General features: G+C 34.8%; 3 protein-coding genes across 3 annotated transcripts; 1 reads left to right on the forward strand and 2 right to left on the reverse strand.

Moving 5' to 3' along the window:
• Positions 1-4,362: 4,362 nt before the first annotated feature.
• LOC145633189 (uncharacterized) lies at positions 4,363-5,777 on the reverse strand. Its single transcript, XM_081685466.1, has 2 exons — positions 5,123-5,777; positions 4,363-4,985 (listed from the first exon to the last, which is right to left on the reverse strand). The coding sequence occupies exons 1-2, from the start codon at positions 5,775-5,777 to the stop codon at positions 4,363-4,365; spliced, it is 1,278 nt and encodes a 425-aa protein (XP_081541592.1).
• A 2,667-nt stretch (positions 5,778-8,444) lies between these two features.
• LOC145631131 (putative SWI/SNF-related matrix-associated actin-dependent regulator of chromatin subfamily A member 3-like 1) lies at positions 8,445-13,098 on the forward strand. The gene is made up of 4 exons (XM_081683224.1): positions 8,445-10,078; positions 10,354-10,645; positions 11,890-12,411; positions 12,498-13,098. The coding sequence occupies exons 1-4, from the start codon at positions 8,588-8,590 to the stop codon at positions 12,770-12,772; spliced, it is 2,580 nt and encodes an 859-aa protein (XP_081539350.1). The 5' UTR covers positions 8,445-8,587; the 3' UTR covers positions 12,773-13,098.
• A 294-nt stretch (positions 13,099-13,392) lies between these two features.
• On the reverse strand, positions 13,393-16,806 carry LOC145633190 (uncharacterized). Its single transcript, XM_081685467.1, has 2 exons — positions 14,151-16,806; positions 13,393-13,790 (listed from the first exon to the last, which is right to left on the reverse strand). Exons 1-2 carry the CDS (start codon positions 16,804-16,806, stop codon positions 13,393-13,395), a joined length of 3,054 nt encoding a protein of 1,017 aa, XP_081541593.1.
• Between the last annotated feature and the right edge of the window lie 3,461 nt (positions 16,807-20,267).

The following is a 20,267-nucleotide window of genomic DNA, read 5'->3' on the forward strand; positions in this document are numbered from 1 at the left end:
CGTTTGAGCTTAGGACGTGCGAAAAATCTAGGCGTTTGCCGCGAATTCAGGAAAAAAAAAAGTTTTCTCCGTCAGCGACCGACTTCCCTTTGTCATTACTCGTCATTACTGCGACTGTGTAGATCGTGAAACCGAAGGTAAGGAGTTGGTGGTTAAAAGAGGAGGAGGAGGAGGAGGTGGTGGTGGTAGTGGTGGTTAGTAGGAAGAGGGGTAAATTGAGGGGGTAATTTTTTTTGCTTAAAAAAGGGTAAATTTATATTTTAGTTTATTTTGCGGCCGTTAGTAAGATATTCGAGGGCAAAGTTTAGCTTTCTACTATTTAATTTAGTTATCTCAACTAATAGACCTAATATAAATCATATTTTATTAATTTCATATCATCTCCTCTCTAATTTTCTCAACTACTTTTGCTTTTACAATTTTTTTTTCTTCCACCTACTGACCAATCCTACTACCTCCGTATTTTATCCTTTATTCAATTTTTCCTAAAACTGATAGAGTATTATTTAAAAACTAGGTTATGTCTCATGTCATGCACAATAATTTTCAAAAACTATGATATACGAAGCAATAAACTATATTCCCTTCATCTCATAATACTGGACACGATTTCCATTTTTGTCCGTCCAAAATATTTGACACATTACTAAATATGGAATGAGACCATTAATAAAAAAAAAATTCCTGTACTCTATTTGAGACCACAAACCCCAAAACTTAATTAAATACTACCTCTGGTTTTTTTTTTTTAGTTACAACTTTGAAATATTTTATGTCTCTCAAATAATACCTCAAAGTTGCAATTAAATAAAAAAAAATCGAAGATAGTGTTACATTTTCTCTCTCTTCACTACCCTCGTCACCCCCACTTTTTGTTCTTATAATATCAATAACATAATACTAAAGGCGAATCTGATATGACATTTGTCATGTTTTGATTAAAAAAATTCCCGCCATTTTTACTTTCCTTTTTTTAACAATATTTATGAAATTATTTTATAATATCCTATAATATTTAACTTTCAATTTGACAACTATATATAAAGTATATTCTATATGCATTCAATCAATGAAAATATTTTGACATATAATATTTTATAATAGGTATTTTTCTATATCAAACAAACATATACTACATATAAGGTAAGATAAGGAATATTGGAATAATCTAAAACTCTAGTTTTCCATAGTTCATATCATTCTACATCATATTTTTTTTTCCTTTGAAAGATTTTTTGCTCCAACCGGATTGTTACATTTCCTTTTATTTATTATTTATATTTTTTTTTTAGAATTGTTGATTTATTTATAAAAATAACACTACAATTCAATAACTATAAAATAAAAATTAAAAAACCTTGATTATTAATTGTCACAAAAAAAAAAGTTCAATTAAATTTGTATAAAACATTATACCGTCAAAGTATGCTATAAAACATTGTGCCAGAATAGGGATATATGGGGTACATAAGTACATTTCACGGGTTATAATTAACATAACATTTTAATCTTATATAAAACCCTATAATCATTAAATATTGCTTCTTTTTTTTTTAAATAACTTTTGATATCAATATAATATAAAATTCAATGGAAAAGAAAATCAAGTATTGTTTCAATTAAAAATATTAATTTTTATTATTTTTAATTATTGTTAAATTAACATTATAATTTATAAATATGCTAAGTGAAAACCGTGCATTGCACGGGACTTAAACTAGTAAAAATATAAAAGATAATCCTTTATTTCATACTGTAAAATGTTTTAAATGGGCTCACTTGTAATTTTCTTAAACAACGTGTTCACCTTAACGTTTCAAATGTTATGGGATGGAAGGAGTATTTAATTAAAAAGGAAAAAAAATTGTCTAAGATATTACTGAGTAAAATTAATTTATTACAAAAGAGTCCACTACTAACAAAAAAAAAAGAAAAAAAAAAGAAGATAAATTAAAATTCGCATGTATGTATATGTTATACAGTTTATTTATATTTCTCCAACAAATTTATATCATTTTCTTACTCGTATTGTTAACCAAACAAATATCTTATAAATGTTTCCTTCAAAAAAAAAAAAAAAAAAAAAAAAAACTCTTATCAATGTATTTAACTCGTAAATACATTTCTTTTTTTTACACACTATTATTCATTCTCTCTTATGCAATATTTTTTCTCAACAATCAACTGACTTAATTTTTTTTTTTTCATATATTTCTTAGTAAGCTTTTAATATACTACGTATATTATGTAAAAATACAAAAATCTTTGTTGTGTTATAATAGAATATATAGTACATGCTAGTAGTATAATACTATGTACTCCCTCTGTTCCCGAAAGTTCGACTCACTTTACATTTGCGCAGTCTTCAATGAACATATTTTATCGTAAATATCTTTGGCTATGTATGAATAAAAATTATAAAAAGTTGATATTTGAAAATATTAAATACGGTGAATCTAATAAGAGCGCATGCTAATTTATTTATATTGTAAGAATCATAAATTGTGTTCAAACTTATTTTATTTTTTCCGCATGAATATATAGTAAGGGCCTATTTACATTTACTGAAATAAGCTGAACTGAACTGAATTGAGCTGAAATGAATATTTTATGAGAGAAGGAAATTAGCAGCCGAACTGAAATTAAGCTGAAGTGAACATGCTCTTAGTGAGTCGAACTTTATTTCAAAAACTGAGGTAGTATGTTTTTTTATGTTTTTTTTTAAAAAAAATTACTTATGATATCAATATATATTGTGGAAAGATTAATCAATTTTTTTTCTTTTATTTATGTATAGGATTGATTCTTAGTATTTTTTTTTTTAAAAAAAAAACACTGAGGGACACACCATAAAATGACACGTGTCATTTTTTGCGTGTCTTTTAGTATATAGTTAATACGGAGTACTAGTTAAAAACTCGTGCTATGCATGGTTTTACAATAATATTTTACTATTTGTTTATTAAAAACAAAAAAAAAACGAATCTTTAAAAGTTATTTTTTTTTAAAAAAAAAGTACCATTAACATTGTGATATATCATAAGATTAATCTCAATGTCATTTATTAATAAGTATTCATAATATGAAAGTATATATTTTTTTTCTTAATTAAAAAGTACTCACTATTCAAGTTATTTCATAATTGGCAAAAGCTAACGAATGCCTCGGGGCGTTGGATCGGATAAGCTAGCTAAAAGTAGATGATTAAATTAAAAATTAATATTAGGGGTCTGTTCACATTTACTGAACTGAGCTGAACTGATTGGAGCTGAACTGAACTGAACTGAACTGAACTGGTTGGAGCTGAACTGAACTGAATTGAGCTGAAATGAATATTTTATGAGAGAGGGAAATTAGGAGATGAACTCAACTGAACTGATTGAAGCTGAACTGAATTAAACTGATTGGAGCTGAAGTGAACTGAACTGAACTGATCTGAAATTAAGTAAATATGAACAGGCCCTAGGTAATATTTTAAATGCTTATCCAACGTCCCGTGAACATTCGTTAGCAAGATCCTTCATAATTTTAGAAACATTTATTATTCTTTACTATTATATAATCCTGTAAGATATAGCAACAAACTTCTTTCAATAAAAAAAATATTAAAAAATAAAATAAAAAAAATGAGCGGGGATTTTCATAGCCCTTAAGGCTACATATAAACATTAAATTTAACCTAGAAAATCATAAAAAGGTTAAGAAATTATCAAAATATAAACACTAATAACACTAATTTACGCGTGTTTTTGTCATGAATTCTTAATTTTATACAATTTCCAAGAGCATATTTAATGCTTATATATATCCTTTAGGGCTACATATAACATTACCCTTTTTTGTATGCGGTGATAACCCGTGTACTAAGAGCATACCCAATGGATGACCCAAAATATTTGGTCATGGATTATTATATAATTTCTTTCTCTTTCCACTCATCCATGACCAACTCACATGACCAACCATGACCAAAGACTCCCAATGGTTACCCAAAATTACTTTGGTCATGATTTTCTCTCTCCTACTTTTACTATACCCCACCATATAATCTCTCTCTTCTATCCCACCATATAATTAAAATTGTTGTTAAAAACATAATAATTCCTATAATTGTTGCACATAATTAAAATTTAAAATGCTTAATGATAAATATAATTATACAATAATTGTAACCAATGATGTATTATTGAAGCGTAAATGTAAAATACATGGACACTTAATTTAAAAGCTCGTTAAGTAATAATAATACACGATAGTACGATAACACATGCATGATTAGAACACATTATTTAGCATTAGCTAAAACATACACTAAGCTTAATTACTTAAATAAAATACTCTTAAAGGCCTAATAATACATCATTACTGCCTATTATAAGACTCCCCATATCTAAGCCATAAATGTTTCACTAAATCTGACTTCAAGGCTCTATGGGTAACTTCATCAAGAACTCGAGCTCTATTAGCCATGTAAGTCTCCAAATTAGCTGGTCGGTTACTACTGTTGCTAAATTGAAATGGTCCTTGAGAGTTTCTTCTACTTGAAGACGGGGGTTCAGCTTGCTCATATTCATTTGGATCATCATACCTTGGATCATAATATCTTGCGTATGTATCTCGCTCATCCTCGACGATCATGTTGTGTAAGATGATGCAAGCTATCATAATTTTTCCAAGCATTGATACATCACGAGCCAGAGCAGGATGCCGCACAATGGAAAAACGAGCTTGTAGTACTCCAAATGCACGTTCGACATCCTTTCGCTGACCTTCTTGCTTTTTGGCGAAAAGACCCTCTTTTTCATTTTGGGGGAGGGATATTGTGGGAATGAATGTCGCCCATGTAGGATATATACCATCAGTGAGATAATATCCCATATTGTATTGGTGGCCATTAACGATATAGTTAACCGAAGGTGCACGACCTTTGAATATATCATTAAATAATGGAGACCTGTCAAGAACATTTATATCATTACACCTACCTGGCGTCCCGAAAAAAGCATGCCAGATCCAAAGGTCTTGTGATGCCACAGCTTCTAAAATCAAAGTGGGCTTATTAGCTCTCCCGGAAAACATGCCTTCAATCTTAAAGGACAATTCTTCCATCGCCAATGCATACAATCAATGGATCCCATCATCCCTGGAAAGCCTCGACGTTCTCCATCTCGTAGGAGTCTGGCCATATCCTCTTCATTAGGTCTTCTCAGATAGTCGTCACTAAAATAAGAGACAACTCCTTCAACAAAATGTTGTAAGGAGTCTCGCGCAAGAGATGCACTAATCCGTAAGTAGTCGTCAACGGAATCAACAACAGTTCCATATGCAAGTAATCTTAAAGCCGCGGTGCATTTCTGCAATGCTGATGCTCCAAATCTACCAGTAGCAACTTGTCGTTGTTGAAAGAACTGATGACGTTCTTCTAAAGTATGCACAATACGGAGAAAGACGTGCTTTCTCATACGAAATCTCCGATGGAACAAGTTTGGAGGGAACACTGGAGGATCAGCAAAATAGTCATTCCATAATCGGTTGTGTCTGTCTTCACGATCCCTTTCGACCAGCGTCCTTGGTGCCCTTGGAACTTGATTAACCATTTGAAAGAATTCAACTGGATTGTTCATTATGAATTCATCCATCATTCGATCAACAACACGATTTGCTTGTCTCCGTCTCTCATAACGTCGGTTGTAGTCATCATCGGAATTTTGATTTGTGTTGGCAGATGAATTGGAAGAGTTAGAAGATGAGTTGGACGAATTAGAACTCTCAGACATTTTCAAAGCTAAGGAAGATACTTTTATGAGAGAGCTAATAGATTATTGGTTGAGTGAAACCAAATTAAAGCATATAGCAATATATAAAACAATGTACGAACTTTAATAATTGTGTTGTTGTAATGCTATCATTCACCATCAAAAATAATGTACTGAAAAGAAGCTTCAATTTGATTTCATATCAATAGGTTGTGTGGTCATTTTTATGACTTATCAAAATCAATAATTGCTTCACTTTTTCAGAAGAGTAAGTCTTTGGTTTTTCCAGTGAACAATGCACAATGCACAATCAGAAAAATACAAATACGTAAGTTCATGTGAGCAATGCACAATTTTTGTTATTGTTACATCTCATCAATGTCAGTAATGTCATTAATGCACAACTTTTTAAGAATAGTAAACTATTTAAATATGACAGTCATACATCACATAATAGTACAACTATATTAGAGCTATTTAAAAACAACATAATGACTACACATTAATTGATAATAAATAACAACTTAAACAACATGATTACAACTTCAAGTACAAAAGCGGTTACTAAACAACAAACTAATCATTCTAGAATATAACACTACTACATTTTGAAGAAATAAATTAATTGGATTGGAATAATATCTTCACTAAATTGTTCCTTCATTATTGATCCTCTTCTGATAAGTATGGCTTTGCTTCAAGTATCTTGAACAATTCCAAGTTGATTTTCCTTTGCTTTCGTGCTTCTCTCTCCCTTTCTAGCTGAGCATTTTCAGCTTCTTTCTCTCTCTCGAACCTCAACTTCATCATCTCCATCTCAGTTTCAGATTGCCTTGTTATGTTCATGTTTTGAATAGTAAGCAACCATTGCTGAGAATTTTCCGTCGCCATGTTCATAACTTTGTTCTTACCTTTATTTTTGGTACAATCATCAGTAGAGGGGAAGCCTGAACACCCAGCATCACCATTGGTCGGTGTATCTGGGTTTGTTGAAGACGAGTAATTACCAGCTTCATTAATTCGAGATCTCTTTGAAACACTGGACTGGGTTGCTGTCTTCTGCTTACATGTCTCGACTGGATCTTCATTTTTCGCCCATATCTGTTCATTTTTCAAAATATCCAAAGCATGCATATCTTGGAAAACTCTACTGGTATTTTTCCTAGTTTTGTCATCTCTATAAATTCTACGCGCAACCTTAATAACATCGTCGTCAGAGTGACCACTTCCTCTCCTTGATGCAGCATGTGCATATGCACCAGAAAATTTTGAACAATTAGCACTTAGCCTTTTCCACCGACATCTAAGTGGCTCCAAAGCCCTTACTCTTAGCAAATCATCCTTCTTAATCTCTTCAGTACCTTGTTCAAATTGCCTCTCTCTAAATAATCTAACATTATTAAACATTGCCTCAACTTTTGCCCAGAATTCATTCCCCTTTTGGTTGGTATTTGTTTTTTTATATCTTTACTTACCTCAAGCCAAGCTCTCACAAGGACCTCATCTTCAGCGAGCGACCAAAAATTCCTTCGATCCGTATTGCCTTTACCTCCGCCTCCTACATCCCCACCTTCATTTTCTTCAACTTCGTCATCATTATCGTCATCAGAGTCAGCAGTTGATCTATATGACCAATTAAAATTTGAATTTGCACCTTCACCTTCTGACATGTTAAAATGTTGCGACATAGGGAAGGATGTTTCATTTTCATCAAATTGACGATTTTGAAAAGGTGAGTGTCCTTCAGATGGAAGAACATTTTGAGAATATGAGAAGTTAAGAACTTGTTGTGGCCGTAAAGGGAATTGTGATATAGAACTTGGATTTGTGAAATTGATGTTATTCATTCCATAATTTGGAAACTGTGGAAAAATTTGTGAGTTTGGTTCCACTTGAGAGTTGAGATCTATTTGATAATCAGAAAATGAAGGTTGAGTATTTGAATTTTTTTTCGATTTTGAAGGATTTTTTTTCCGATTGGGTTTATCCATATTCAATAGTTTTTTGGATTTTGTAGATAAAAAAAAATTACTTTAAAAGGAATGAATTGAGCTAAATGAAGAAATTGAGCTAAATGAAGGAATTGAGCTTAATGAGAAGTTGTTCAAAAATACCTCAATATTGGTCTCTTTTTATAGAGGAAAAAAAAAAAAGACGTTGGTAAATTTTTTTATTTTTTTATTTGTATTTTTTAATTTATTACCGTTGCAAAAATTTGCAATGATAATAATCTAGCCGTTGTATGCATGCGTGGTGTCATCCAACAATATTGCCGTTGGTGTCATATGTTGCAAGTACATGCAACTTTTCCTTTTTCTTCCTCCAATTATAACCTGCCACTTGTCATTTACATTTTCATGACCACATTTCTAGTTTGGTCATCTTTAAAACCAGATCATCACTTTTTTCCATCAATTTTTTCTTTGTTTTATTTTTTTAATATAAAAACTCTACTCTCTCTCCTCGTGACCAAAGACTTGGTCATCCATTGGCCTCACTCTAGGTGACTACCATTAGGATTACCTCAAAAAAAAAAAAAAAAAAAAAAAAAAAAAAAAAAAAAAAAAAAAAAAAAAAAGGTGACTACCATTAGGATTTGTTTAGGAGTACGAGTATATATAAGTATAGATTTATGACTAACCCGCTTAACTCCACCTTTTCTGGCATTTCAAACTTATCGTCCTTGAGAATTCTGAAACAAAAATTTGAAGTTGCCACTTTAAAAGCTTCGATTATCTCAAACATCCATTACTCTCTAAATTCAACAACATTTCAAGAACCCTAATTCCCCTTATTCCTTCATTCATCAATTTCTCATAATTTCAAACAAAATGACAACCTCCTACAATCCTGAAGACGAAGCAAACGATTATGAAGAAACCCAATTGACAGACCCCCAACTTTCTCTCTCCTCTTCTTCCGAAACTTACATGGTGGGTTTTGTCATCGTCAAAATCGTCGGCGTTCAGTACTACACCGGTAGAATTAGCGGCCGAGAAATGGTGGGTTTAGTCCGAGAACCCTTGAATGTGTTTGATGAAAACGCCATTAAAGTGCTCAACACTCGTGGGGCTCAAGTGGGTCACATTGAACGAGTTGCTGCGAAAGTTCTAGCGCCATTAATGGATACCCAATTGATTATTGTTGAAGGTATTGTTCCTAATACTCCTAATGATGGTTTTAGGTTTAAAATTCCTGTTCAACTTCATATATTTGCTAGAATTGAGGCTTTCCCAGATGTTCAATCTGCAATTTTAGGAGGTGGGTTGCAGTTAATTGCAGGGAATAGTGCTAGTTTCGCCCTATCGGATTCCGAGGTTATAAAGGAGAAGAGGAATAGTAAGGATGTTAAGAGTGTAGACGAGATTTTTAAGTTGGTGGATGAAAATGTGGGTAGGAAAGAGGGTTCGGTTGTGAAATTGGAGCCCCCAAAAGATATTATTTTGCCTGAGTTGTTTGATCACCAGAAAGAAGGGCTTGGGTGGTTGGTTGGGAGGGAGAATTCTGAGGAATTGCCCCCTTTTTGGGAGGAGAGAGATGGGGTTTTTGTTAATGTGTTGACAAATTATCAGACAAACCTGAGGCCTGAGCCGATTAGGGGTGGGATTTTCGCCGATGATATGGGATTGGGGAAGACCTTAACTTTACTTTCTTTGATTGCTTATGATAAAAGATGTTGTGGTAGTGTAGATAAAACTAGTGAGAATTGTGGTGGTGGGGATGATGTAGATGATTCTGGTGGTAGGAAGTCGAAGGGAGGTAGAAAGGGCAAAAGGGGTAGTGTTAATGCTGCTAGGAAGAAGAGGAAAGTTGATTCAAGTGATGGGGTGAATGAGAACTTGGTATCATCAAATACAACATTAGTTGTGTGCTCAGTTTCCGTATTTTCAGTTTGGACAGAACAGCTGAGTGATCACACTTATCTTAACTCGTTGAAATACTATGAGTACCATGGCAAGGACAGGACACGTGATGTGGAGGTGCTTAAGAAGTATGATGTTGTGCTCACCTCATATAATACTTTGTCGGTTGAGGAGAGTCAATCTGAGTCACCAATGAACAAGATGGACTGGAGGCGTATCATCTTAGATGAGGGACATATGATTAAGAACGCCAATGCAAAGCTAAGTCGTGCAGTGACAGCTTTAAATAGTAAGAGAAGATGGGTTGTGACAGGAACACCCATACAGAACAGCTCCTATGATCTGTTTTCTCTTATGGCTTTCTTGAAATTTGAACCTTTCTCTAATAAAGGCTACTGGAATAGACTTGTGCAACGGCCATTAGTTCAGGGAGATCAAAAAGGTCTTGAGCGTCTTCAGGTACATCTTTTCTCTTGTTTTTTATTTTTTTTTAGCTTGTGGGAAATTAGTTATGCTTTAGGAAAATAAAACACCTGTTCTACGTAGAAGTAATATTTATGAGATAATTCATCGTCAGTTGACTCTGTCATTTTTTGTTACTTAGTGTGTCTGCCCATCACCAATCACTCCATTCCTTCATGCTAAGGACTTTAAAGTAAAGTCAACAGTGCAATGAATAGCAATGATATATTGTTCGTTATTCTTAACCTTGATATCTAAACATTTCATTGTAGGTCTTAATGGCAACTGTCGCATTGAGAAGAACAAAAGAGCAGAATTTGATCCAGTTACCATCAAAATCAATAGATACTTGTTATGTTGAACTTTTGCACGAGGAACGTAGACTATATGATCGCATGGAAGAAGAAGCCAAACAGATTGTGAAGAATTATATCAGTGATGGTAGTGTAACACGCAACTATTCCACTGTCCTCAGCATTATATTGAGACTTCGACAAATCTGTACTGATGTTGCATTGTGCCCACATGATATTAAATCCTTGCTCCCTCCAGACAATGTTCAAGGTTGGCTCTCCTTATGTATTTGCAGCTATGTTTTACATCTTATCCTGCACAGACATGCTTTTCTGTCAACTCAGTTGTCAATTTATCTCCAATTTTAAACGGTGTCTTCTACCAATGCATCTATGTGTTGCTGAGAATGTTCATTAATCTGCAATATACATGTTTTGACTCTGTTAGATTACATATCTGTTCAAAGTGCAGAGCTTTCAAGCATTAATATATAATCTAATCAGGAAAACTTGGCTAGATTGATATTAGTGGATGTTATCCGCAATATGTACTTTTGCATACATGCTGTATATTTCTATTGATAAATATGTAAAGTGCCAACTGGATGGTTTTTTTTTTTGCCTTTTGTTGTTTCTCCTTAGACAATTGACTTAATTTATGTAACTCCTTTAGTAGGTTTTTTTTTTTTTTTTTGGAAAGACATTCTTTAGTTATTTGTAATTTAATTCCATTTCTAGTGATTTTGTCTCCATATATTAGCTATTCTGCTCCATTCAGAAGTGATTATCTATTCTGCTCTGTGAAAATTATTATTATTGTTTGAAGCTAAAATAGGTCGCCATGGAAGATTCTCTTAGGTCAGTTGAAAGTGAAGACATAGATTTAGTTGTAATACACTATTAGGCTATTAGCTATTAATGTCCGGTGGGGGAAATCAAGATATGCAAGCTTTTTTTTTCTTCATTTGATGAACAATACTTTACTTTCAGCCATTAGAAAGGTTTCACCCATCTTAAGGGAATTTATAGCCTTTTCCTCTCAATTTCCGTCTTACTCTCTTACGTGTCATGAAACTTTTTAATTTTTGTACTTATCGTGAATTGGTGTTCTTGTTCTACATAGATTAGATTTAACTTTGTAGAGTTTTAGGACTTTCAATGTTTAATCTGTCTTATATGTAAAGCTACGGGAATTTCCGGTTTTTCAAGCTGAATGCTTTTTTAATTTTATTTCTAGGCAACCTGTTTTGAAATCTATCTTCATTTTACTTGTTTGCACTGTTATGGCTTTTTAACATCCTGTGTGATACCTTTTTTTATCCTGAACATTACATTTTTAGTTGATTAAATTCACATGAAGAAGAAAACGGTCCTGTAGAAGGATTGAGCTAATTAAAGTATCTAAGACTTAAGGCACTATTGATGCTGTTTCCTTTAATTACATGTTGATATTGTAATAAAATGCCTAGCATCTATCTGGATACCAATCATCTTCATTTTGTTACTATCCTGCAGATGTGTCTAATAATCCTCAACTATTGGAGAAGTTGGTGTCATTGCTGCAAGATGCTGAAGACTTTGACTGTCCAATTTGTATCTCTCCACCAACGGATGTTATAATAACAAGTTGTGCCCACATATTCTGCCGTGCCTGCATTGTTAAAACTCTTAAGCTTACCAAAGCCAACTGTCCTATGTGCCGCAATCCCTTGTCAGAGTCCCAGCTTTACTCAGCCCCACCCCCAGCAGAGTTGTCAGATGACAACAGTACATCCTCTTCACCTAAAGTATCTTCAAAAGTTTCTACTTTACTGAAACTTCTCTCAGAAAACAGAGGAGTTAAATCTGTTGTGTTCTCACAATTCCGCAAGATGTTATTGTTACTTGAAGAACCACTGAAAGCGGCTGGGATTAAGACGCTGCGGTTGGATGGCTCAATGAGCGCAAAAGAGAGAGGTCTAGTGATACAGGAATTTAGTGTTAGTGAAATTGATTCTCCTACTGTTTTGCTTGCCAGTCTTAAAGCCTCTGGTACAGGTATGACTGAGTATGAACTTTTTTTTTCCTAGTCAGAATTTTTTTCTATCTAGAATAATGAAATGATTAGAGTTACATAACTACAGGTATAAATCTTACATCTGCTTCAATGGTGTACTTATTGGAGCCATGGTGGAACCCAGCAACTGAGGAACAAGCAATGGACCGTGTTCATAGAATTGGCCAGAAAAAAGATGTGAAGATTGTGAGGATCATCGCTCGAAACACAATCGAAGAGAGAGTGTTAGAATTGCAAAAGAAAAAGAAGGAGTTGGCTAAGGGAGCTTTTGGAAGGAAAGGGAAGGATAAGAAAGAAACTACTGTAGGAGATCTTTGTAGGCTTATTTCTCTCTCAGCTTGATCTGCTTTTCATAAAAACACGGTTACACTTAAATTATATCTAGTCCTAGAATTTGCTCTATGATGTATATTTTGGGGGCAATTTTGTGCAGACTAGCTGTATAAATATCATTAGTTTTTGCCTTTTGATCTGGAATGCAATTAAAGGGTCGTACAACGAAAGTGTTCCAGCAGCCCTATTTTGTATTTGAACATATTAAGAGGTGTAAGGTTGTATGTATCAAGATATATTAACTGGGTATCCCTGTAACCGCCTTCAAGCTTTGAAGGCACTTCATAATGTATGAAAATTTTGCTTTATAATCTTATACAGTATTTTCTGCAGAATCAAGGGCAACAAGATGAATCATGGAAATTATAAAATATCCTTTTAAACATATGCTGCAAAGTTTCTGTAAATAAAAGTTGCTATTTTACTGATATGTAAACTTATTACTGATAATGTTTTCTAGTTAGGAGTAGCAACAGTAAGCGCTGTTGTAAGGAGTATTTTAACCCTTCTCTGCTCAAGATCATCAATCTTCAGCTGTGAATCAAAGGATTCTGAGGCGGTTTATTGAGCTGTAATCAGGTCCATTAGCAGGTACGTATCCCTAAAATGTTTAACAGGGTGCATAGCACCTAGATTTTGAGGAGCTTATTTCTAACAGCTGTAAGATTGTTCAGAGCCTCCCTCATACTAATGCGCCCATCAGGGTGAGAGACAGTACATGCTAATCCAACCTCAAAAATTTTCGCCACACAATACTCTAAATGTTCTTGTACTAATGCTTGTGATTTTTTGTAGCTACGATCAGCAGCAGCAGCAGCAGCAAGTTCTGGCAGCTGTTGATGCAGCTCAGGATCGAGCAGGAGTTGCATCATTTGAGTAGGAAAGCATGCTTGAACCCATCCAACTAGACCTTGTTCTCCTGTAAAACTCTCGTTGCTTGGGCTTTTCGCGGTAAATAGCTCCAACAATGTCACCCCAAAGCTGTATGTATCTCCGGCTGTTGATGGTTTGGCTCCTAACCCATACTCTGCATTGCTCATAATTTAATCAAATGTATTCATCAATCAATATCATACAACTTCACTCAAAAAGCAGAGGATGAAATATTGATGTCATATGATCATTATTTTTTCCTAAGGCTCTACGCATAAAATATATTCTCTGTATCATGTTAAGTTAGAATATTCAATCATAGAATATAACTATTTTGGAATTGTGACGGTTTTCTCTGTACATGCTAAAAAATAAATTTGTGACTATTAATTCTGAAGGTGGGATTTTTAAAATGAGATTTATTTTATTTTATTTTATTTTATTTTTTTATTTTTTATTTTTTAATGTATACATTAGAAATGTAAATAGTGTTTGGCATTTATAGATTACTAACCTGGGGGCATATACCCAATAGAGCCCTTCATAACATGGCTTGAACTGATGGAATGTTGACCACCAATTTGCTCCATTAACAACCTTGCCAACCCGAAGTCTCCAATATTCGCGGTCATATCTTCATCGAGAAGGATGTTGCTAGGCTTTATATCACAATGCACCACAGGGACTTCACTGTCATGATGTAGATAATCTAGTGCACTAGCAACATCAATAGTCACATTCAATCTTTCCAAAAAACCTAAACCATCTCCATTTTCTTTCTTTCTTTTACCCTTAATCCAAACTTCTAAGCTTCCATTGCTAAGGAATTCATAAACAAGAGCAAGGAATTCCTTGTTTTTGAAATCCAAACTTGAGCAAGATGTTATAAGCTTAACAAGATTTCGATGCCTAACATTCCTCAGAGCTTCACACTCTGCAAGAAAGCTCTTCCAAGAAGCTGCGATTCTCATGTCAAGAACCTTAATTGCAACAGTTATATCTTGTAGACACCCTTTGTACACTGATCCAAAACTCCCACTTCCTATCAAATTCGCCTCACTAAAACCTCCGGTAGCTTGGCGAAGCTCATCATATTTTACCATGTAATGTCCTTCCTGCATCTTCGAGTCTGATGTTTTACTACTTGACCTGGCTTTTCTTTTCCTTATCGCCAAATACAAACCAGCTATAAAAAATAACACCAAGACTGCCACAATTGCAACAACAATACCCGCTTTGCGTAACCGTCGTTTGTGATGATGAGAACCTCCACATTCAGATTGCAAAGACAGTCTCGGGTTGCCTTGTAAGTAGACTCTAGAAAGATTTCCTAAGATCCCACCACAAGGAATTTCTCCTTCGAGATTGTTATAGGACAAATTTAAGGATTGAGTAGAGAGTTCGAGGTTGGAAGGAATGGAGCTAGATAGTTGATTATGAGAAAGATCCAAGGTTTGAAGGGCTTTTAAGCTTCCAAAAGAATTTGGTATAGAACCAGAGAAGAAATTCCTAGCCAAACTCAATGTCTCCAAACTCTTGCAATTCGAGATGGAGCTAGGAATGTTTCCAGACAATCGATTACTCGAAAGATCAAGGCTAATGACTATGGTTAGTTGCCCTATATCATCTGGTAAATGCCCATCGAAACGATTGTGAGACATATTCAAGGTGTTGCTCAAAGATGGGAGGTTAAAGATCTCTCTAGGAATGGTTCCATTAAGCATGTTGGTTGATAAATCCATGTAAGTGAGACTACTATAACCCCCAAAAGTACTAGGAACTTGACCTACCAAACTATTACTAGATAAGTCGAGTTTAGTTAGCTTAATGAGACTACCAAAAGAGTCAGGAATAGCCTCAGAAATATGATTATGAGACAAATCCAAGACTTGCAAGTCTTGCAAGTTGCTAATTTCGCTAGGAATTGGACCGGTTATCTCATTGTAGCTTATGTTTAGCAAGGTTAAACCAGTAAGCTTCGCGATTGAGCTTGGTATGGTACCGTGAATTTGATTTCCCCCCATGTATAACTTGGAGAGAACCTTGGATAAATTTCCTATAGATTCCGGGATGACTCCTTTCAAAAGGTTTCCATCGAAGGCTAGGAAATTAAGTTCGGTACTATTTGCTAACAAAGTTATAAAGTCAAGACCATTGTCCTCACCTGAATTTTCTATGTAGTTGTAGCCAATGTTGTACATCTTGAGGCGAGGTAGGTTCCCTAAACCCGGCGGTATGGTTCCTGTGAGACGATTGTGAGCCATTCGAATCTCTTTGATGTTTGTAAGATTGTGCAACGAGCCAGGAATTCTTCCGGTGAACTTGTTGATGCAAAAGTTAAAATCGAGTAGATTTGGTAACGTTTCTCCTATGTTGTAAGGAAGTTCACCCCAAAGATCGTTCGATGCCAGGGCAAAGAACTCTAGTGATGACATGTTGTACATAGGCGAGGGGACCGTGCCACTGAGGTTGTTTATGCTGAGGTCGAGATGCTTGAGGTTTCGAAGATAGCTTAACTCCATTGGAATGGTGCCACTAATAGTATTAGTACCCAAATCCAAATTAGTCATCGAGGTGACATTCCCTAGTGATGGAGGTATCGAACCAAAAAATGTGTTGCTTGCCAAGTTCAAGACTTGGAGCTTTGGAAGAAGACTCACTTCATTTGGGATCCTCCCCGAAATCTTGTTCATCGTCAAGTCCAATACCTCGAGCTCGCGCAACTTACTTATGTTCGATGGGATTGAACCCTCTAATTTGTTGGAACTCAAGTTGAGAACTTTCAATTGAAGTAGATTACATACTTCCTTTGGTATTGTGTTGGTAAGTTGGTTGTTTTGAAGTTGAAGAGATTGGAGAAATGAAAGGTTACCTATATGAGGGCTTATTTGTCCAATAAGTTGTAAGCTTGACAAGTTTAGGCCAATGACTCTATCACCAAACTTGTTACAAACAACTCTTGTCCAATTGCAAGGGGACAAGTTTTGGTCCCATGAAGATAAAGGATTATTGGAAGGATTATCTAAGCTTAATTGGGATCGGAATGAGATTAAGGCATCCTTGTCTGAATCGAGATTCGACTCTACAAGAAGGATTAAGGGATGGTCAAATGTTAAAAAAGATAAGGCTAGTAAGCTAACAAGATAAGAAAATGCAAATAATGAGGGCATTTTTTTGGCTAGTTTTGCAACTTCTAGTATTTTTTACTTTGCATATAACAAGAGTTAGATGCATGTGTACTTATAGAAACCTTTGGGGTTTGGTGATCAAGTGATATGTCCCACCTAGCTGGTCCAACGTAAGTAAGGGGTTAGGGGTGCTAATTTTCTTTGTGGATCATACTTACTCCCTAGTTTTCGAGTAATTGATTAGTCTCCAATGGCAGCTACAAGATACGTCATGCCGTGTACTCGTAATGTGTGTTTGGGTAGAGTAATAAGAAGGGAGATAGAGTTAATAAGAATGGTCATATACTCATATGTGTTTAGATAGAGTAAAGATAGAGATATCAATGAGGTAATACACTCGTAAATAAGAATGGTCATATGTGTTCGGGGAGAGTAATATGAAGGGAGATAGACATATCAATGAGGCAATACACATACACTCGTATATAAGAATGGTCATAGCTCGTTCACCAAATAAACCAATTCACGAGGTTGAATTGAATACGCTTGAATTGATTAATAAACAAGCCTAACTAGAACAATTGTAGACTAGTGAAAAACTTGGTTGTGTTCTTTTGTTCTTTTATTAACTCTTCCGTGCTTGTCTAATGCTAGGAAAACAAATCAAAGTCGGTGAAAATAAATGTGAAAGACCAAAGTTAGTTGCTCACATAATTGCATAAAGTATCTATGTTTACCATTCCTCACTATCCCAAATATCGTATACTAGATGAAGCTCGTGCGATGCACGATTTGTTAGTATTTTTTTTAAAAAATATTTTTCATATTTATGCGATTAAAATTGTTATTATATTAGTTTTAAAATATTAGATAAAATTTCTAATCTCAAAAGATAATATTTTGTATTTAATTATTTTTAACTTTAAAATCTCATTAGTCAATTTTGCTTACGTGTCAATTGAATTATTTAATTGTAAAAGAAATTAATAATCTCTTATTTAATTGGCTACAACTCAAATTCATAATCCTACATGGCGCACTAAGAAAATTAAATCCTATGTGGCTCTCTAAAATCTCGGGGAAAAACTCTCCTTTATATATATATATATATATATATATATATATTAGATTAGATTGTATATACGTATGATTGGGGTCATGTTTAAATTAGATTGTATATACGTATGATTGGGGTCATGTTTAATTCCACAACTTTTTTTTATGTGGCTGGTCACACCACCGTGTGGCCAGTTGACACTCAAGTAAAACCTGATCAAATAATCCCTCGAGTAACCCCTATTCGAGTAATCCCTAACTGGATCCCTAAAGTAACCCTAACCTAGTAACCCCTCAAATAATCTTTGACCGAGTAGCCCCTGACTGAACCCCTCAAGTAACCCTTGACTGAGTAACTCCCCACCGAACCCCACAATCAACCCCTGACCGAACCCCACGAGTAACCTCTGACCGAACCCCTCAAGTAATTCCAGACTGAGTAACTCGAGTAACCTCGAGACCTCGACCACACGGTGTGGCCAGCCACATATAAAAATTTATGGTTTAATTCACCTTATTTTTACTTGTATCAAATCAGATTAGATCGGAAAAAAAATAAATTAATTGTGTGACGTACTTTTATTGTTTATAATTGTATTTTACTTCGTTGAATATCTTTAAATTTGTAATTAAAAATTATGAAAATTATTTCTTTATAGAATATCGTACATCAAAAGGTCAAAGTTTGGTTAAATCAAACATTCAAATCAGATTCAAATCAAATCAAATTAGACCATATAAATTCAAATTAAATCAAATAAGCAAAACATAAGGTAAATTAAACAAGCACCGAGTCTTATTGACTTATTAAGCTCATCGTCATATCTCGTCATTCATTAAAATTTGATTTTGACTGTTTTTAAAGGCTAACTTACCAAAAGCTCTTTCAAATTGATTAGAGCTGTAAATTCGGGTAAACGGGTCGGGTTTGAATCGGGTTAGTGTGAGTCGAGTCATCTCGGGCCGGGTCAATACGGGTTACTGTCATAACATATGCAGGTCGGGTTCGGGTTAGGTCATGCTTGAGTCGGGTCATACATCTTATCGGGTTTGGGTCAGGTTTAGGTCGGGTTAGTAAAAGGTCGGGTTACATTCGGGTCGGGTGAAAAATAGGTCGGGTTAAATTCGGATCTTTACGAATATAAACGAGTTAGGGTCGTTCTCGGGTTCGAGTCGGGTTCGGTTCAAGTCAATTATTTACGGGTTATAATTAGGTCGGGTCATTCACGATTTCAAGTTGGGTTCTGTTCAAGTCAATAATTTGCGGGTTATAATCAAGTCGGGTCATTTCCAAGTCGAGTCATTCTCGGGTTTGAGTCGAGTTCGGTTCAAGTCAATAATTTGCGGAAAACATGTTTCGTCCTTGAAATTCGTCGCTAAAAACATGTTGTGAAACTAACCTCTTAAAATTCAAAGTGAAATATTGAAGGAATAGAGTTAAGATTCAATTTCCGTTCCAATATAAACATGAGATAACGACCTATACATATTGATTCAATAACAAGTCGGGTTGAATTTGAGTCAGGTCAATAACAAGTCGGGTTGATTTGGGTCGGGTTGAAATTCGAGTCGGGTTTGTAGCAGGTCGGGTTAGGAACAAGTCGGGTTGAATTCGGGTCGGGTTAGGAACAATTCGAGTTGAATTCGGGTTTTGACGGGTTAAAACGGGTTTGGGTCAATTTCGGTTCAGCTCGGGTTCAGTTCAGGTCAATAATTTACAGGTTACATTCGGATCAGGTCGTCTCTAGGTCGGTTAATGTTCGGGTTCGGATCTCACATACTTGGGTCAACTCGGGTCTAGGGTTGGTTTCAGGTCGGGTTAGGTCGGGTTCGGGTCACCATTTTTTTCGGGTTCAGACGGGTCGGTTTATAGGTCGGTATTTCGGGTCGGGTCAGCTTTTAACAGCTCTAAAATTGTTCTATAAATTATAGAATGGACAATGAAAAGAATCTTTACTTGATCCGAAATGTGCATATTTATCTAATTTATTTATAGATCATCAAAGACCCCGAAAATATCTTAAGATTTACACAAATTCTTATACGTGACCACTAACCAGTCATCATAGGGGTTATTTCATTAATGTAATAGAGGTTATTTGGTCAATGTTAAAGAGTTATTTCATCAATGTTATAGGGTTATTCGGCTAGTGTTATAGGAGTTATTCAGTCATTACTACAGGAATTACTTGGTCAGTGTTATAAGATTATTTTATTCTTTTATAAGAAGCACGCGGTGTGACCATCCACACACGAGGCGCTTTGTAAAGTTTAACCTTATAAAAGTTTAGTAAATTAAAAGATTTTAAACAAAGAAGATATATGGCGGGAGTAGATGATTTGTTTAACTCCACAAGGTCTTGATGATAATTACATGTAATCAAAGAAAGATAATCATGAATGTGGACTACTTTGTCAGGATATACTATTTTCAACATACCAAGGTC

Source organism: Chenopodium album, chromosome 5 (genome assembly GCF_948465745.1).
Source record: "Chenopodium album chromosome 5, dcCheAlbu1.1, whole genome shotgun sequence".
In the NCBI taxonomy this organism is placed as follows: Eukaryota; Viridiplantae; Streptophyta; class Magnoliopsida; order Caryophyllales; family Amaranthaceae; genus Chenopodium; species Chenopodium album.